At 45.4% G+C, this 4042-nt stretch overlaps 1 protein-coding gene across 1 annotated transcript in view; it reads right to left on the bottom strand.

Annotated features, from left to right (window-relative positions):
* AMOTL1 (angiomotin like 1) overlaps positions 1 to 4042 on the bottom strand; it is a 193309-nt gene that overhangs the window by 22732 nt on the left and 166535 nt on the right. The window contains exon 9 of the mRNA XM_010862107.1: positions 360 to 509. Within this exon, the coding sequence (XP_010860409.1) occupies positions 360 to 509 (150 nt within the window). The remainder of the gene's footprint in view (positions 1 to 359; positions 510 to 4042) is intronic.

The raw sequence follows: 4042 nt of genomic DNA, 5'->3' as shown, positions 1-4042 counted from the left end.
ACGCTCCCCCAGCTGTCCTGGACTCACCGCGTGTCTCACACCTCTCTCCTCTATGCACTGAACTCCTCTATCTCTGATGCTTCCTGCAGAATGGCCAACAAACTCATCTCTCCAAGTGCTACTCAAAGTCATCTTCTGTGAAGTCGTGTATACTTGCATTCCCCCATGCCCAGCCCCCAAGGGTCACCTACTTCTTTCTGTAAGGACCTCTGTCCCTCCAAGGGAGTGGACTGATTGCTCCACTGGCTGGACCTCCGAGCACAGACGCTCTCACCAGCCTTGAGCTCCAAACGCAGAGCGCAGCCCGCAGGCAGCATGCGCCCCGCTTCACGCATGCGCCACCCCGCCCCGCCCCTCACCTGCTGGGTCCTCAGGGCGTCCAGCTCCCTCTCCAGCCAGGTGCGCAGCCTCCGCTCCATCTGCTCGCGCTTCTCACACGCTGACTGCAGCTGGGTCAGGGCCTGCTGCAGCTTCTCGACTTTCTCCACATATGCCTGCTTCTCTCGGAGCTGAGCAGAGTAAAAAGGAGCACGGGATTTAGACTGTGATTCTTGAAGCTGGAGTGGAGGTGAGGGCGGGGTGAGGGGGAGAGAAGGTCAGAGTACCTGGAGATGCTGTCCTTTCCTCACTCCTATACCTAAGCCGTGCTGAAACAGAAAAGATTTAGGCCAAGGCCAGCAGTTACACCTAAAACGGCTGGGATATTCTGAACTGAAGACCCTAAGAGGTCACCTGCTTTCAGTCATTCACAGAGCTCTGAGCTCAATCCTTGGTTATTGCTTAGTACTTACAGCATGTACGGGCATTGGAAATGAGGTTAATAAAGAATTTTTAAGTGTCATGAGGAAATGATTATTCTATAATGTTAACTGAAAAATCTAGAATCAAAAGTTATATACAACATCATCACAACTATGTCTATCATCAATGTATGAAAAAAGACTGAAAGGAAATGAAAGCATTGTGTTTACCTGTATAGCAGAAAAAATAATTTCTCGTCTTCTTTCTTCTGTATTTTTCAAATTTTCTATAAGTATCAATTACTATCGTAACAGAGAGATTGTGTCTGTATGAATATATGCATGTGTATCCATTTGTGTATGTGTGAATAAGTATAAATATTTCTTATTGTAGATATTTGGAAGTAACTTTCTCCTAAAGATTTCAGAGCCCTTTACGGATGAATAGCTGACAGCCCTGGAGAGAAGGATGGGGCTAATGAACATGCAAACCACACAATAACTGAGGAGAAACAGATTAAGGTAAAAATGATTTATGTAAATGTCATGTCAGGTATGAATTTAGAACCATCAATCAACAGCTTCAAATTCTTACCCTCAGAGTTTGTTTTCTCCCAATTAGGCGTCTGGTCCATGTTCATAAATTCCAGGCACATTTCTAACTTGCTGGGGATTGGCTGGGGCCAAAAATCAGACTGAGGCATTTATCTGGTCCTGGGTGAGTAGACACCAGATGCTACTTCCTGTCACTCTGCACCTCAGTGTACAGACGCTTGGCAGGTGGTTCAGATCCTGAGTTCAACCCGACTGCACTGGCAACATGCTAGTGGAATATGCTAGTGATTAAAGTACTTGCTCACTGCGAAGGTCGGTGTCTGACTTCAGCAGGCAGTCCTGCCGTGACCAGTGCCTGCGTCCTAGCCAAAGCCACTGCGATAAAGAAAGGAGAGGCTTCTGACCTTTTGCAGGGAGTGCAGACAGCAACAGCCTTTTCCACACCTGCTCTTGGGCTTAGTTTTCCTCTGGCTTTTCCTTCACTGTGACTTTGGTTGCTTGAGGACCTACTGACTGCAGGTTCCTGTGCTAGAACAGCCTCATCTGATAGAATATTTTGTGAGTACTGTTCATATACCACTTACCATGTCCTGGATTGTATACTGTTTTGAGTGTGTAGCCCCTAAAATACTAAGATAAGTGCCACAAGATCTGTCTCCCTGGGGCAGAGTGTGCAGTATGTCCCCAAGGCTTGGGACAGTATCTGCCATCCAGTTCAGTAAATATTTGTTAAATGAATGAATTAATATTAACTCTAACTGCAGGATTCCTAAAGACATGGTTCACTCTCATTCACCCTTGTAATAGCCCTAAGCCCAGCAAGGAGTATGTAATGATGAGGGTGATTAGTCATAACCGTAATTAATCACCCAACATTTTGCAAGCACAGCATGCCAAGCCTTGTGCTTTATATGCAGTATCTCGTTTAATCTGCCCAATGACAGTAAAGAAGGTAAAGTCTTACTATCTCGATTTAACAGATGAGAAAACTGAGGACTGAATAGGTTAGTGATTCACTCAAAGTTACACAGCTGATTTACCCATCCTGGGGTCAGGATTCTAACTCACGTCTTCTGCCTTTAGAGTCCAAGCACTTAAGCATTGTGGAAAGTTACGGTAAGCCCTCAGTGTGAGCCATCTGAACTGAGTTAACACCCTTCTTTAATAAGAACAAGGAGGGATCCTGGAAGCCAGACACATGAGACATTTTGGAGAAGTTATGTACAATCAGTCGAGGAAAGATCTTATAAATATAATGACAAGGGAAGATCCATAGTGGTGATTATAAAGAACCTGTCTTCAAGGAGTTCACAACTTTGGCTTTAACAGAAATATTAAATAAAAAGGTTAAAAATAATCATTTTTCTTCACTCCACACATGGAGATGGGCCCTTGAGAAATGATCTTAGTTATTATGGACAATGAGTCCCAGCCTCCATTGCTCAAAGCGGGCCTCCGGTCCTTCAGGGGTTAAGGTTACCTTCTGTAGCAAATGATTTCCTATTTAATGAGCTGCTTGGTGGTGACAGGGAAAACTCTGGGGCTGTTGCCTGAGATAACTCATGCTAGCATTAAAACTAGCAGGGACATCCCTGGTAGTCGAGTGGTTAAAATGCCACACTTCCACTGCAGGGGGCATGGGTTTGATCCCCAGTTGGAGAACTAAGATCCCACATGCCACATGGTGTGGCCAAAAAATAGGGGGAGAAAAAGAAAATTAAGTATAAGTTGCTAGAAAAAAATTGTGGGGTTTAACAGATGGGCCTAGACAATGTATTAAAAGAGCAGAGACATCACTTTGCTGACAAAGGTCCACATAGTCAAAGCTATGGTTTTTCCAGTAGTTAAGTACAGATGTGAGATCTGGACCATAAAGAAGGCCAAAGAAGTGATGCTTTTGAATTGTGATGCTGAAGAAGACTCTTGAGAGTCTCCTGGATGACAAGGATATCAAATCAGTCAATTCTAAAGGAGATCAACCCTGAGTATTCACCGGAAGGACTGATGCTGAAGCTCCAATACTTTGGCCATTTAATGGGAAGAGCCGATGCACTGGGAAAGACTGGTGCTAGGAAAGATTAAGGGCAGGAGGAGAAGGGGGTGGCAGAGGAGGAGATGGTTATATAGCATCACCAACTCAATGGACAGGAATTTGAGCAAACTTCAGGAGATGGTGGAGGACAGAGGAGCCTGGTGTGTTGCAGTCCATGGGGTTGCAAAGAGTCAGACATGACTGAGCAACTGAAAAACAACAAGTAGCACTAACTTAACAATCTTTGCCTTTAACTGCTCAGGCTTGAAGTTGAAGTTTGCCGAGACACTCGAGTCCCTTGGCACCAGGAGATGTTTTTGGAAGGAACAGTTTTTCATTTTCAACAAGAATAAAAGCACTTAAATTAATAACAATACTGCATCCTGTGTGTCAAGCACCAGCTGGGCTCTGGTGGAGCATATTTCAGTCCTGTGTCTCTCTGACTTCTAGTTCCTGCTCTCCACAGCAGGTCTGTTCAACTCAGCCCCACCACACAGGGGCTTGTGCAGCCAGCTTCTCTGTGCTGCGGTATCTACAGCCTGGATCCTGGAACTGGGGCCTCAGGAGTGGTCATTCTCCTTCCCTGGTCAGGCTTAAAGGAAAAGTGCTTCCCTGGTGGTTCAGATGGTAAAGAATCTGCCTGAAATGTGAGAGGCCTGGGTTCGATCCCTGGATCAGGAAGATACCCCTGGAGGAGGGCATGGCAATCCAGTAT

This window comes from Bison bison, unplaced genomic scaffold (genome assembly GCF_000754665.1).
Source record: "Bison bison bison isolate TAMUID 2011002044 unplaced genomic scaffold, Bison_UMD1.0 scf7180017864478, whole genome shotgun sequence".
NCBI lineage: Eukaryota > Metazoa > Chordata > Mammalia > Artiodactyla > Bovidae > Bison > Bison bison.
Note: the sequence above shows the minus strand (reverse complement) of the source record. Positions and strands in the feature narration are given on the sequence as shown.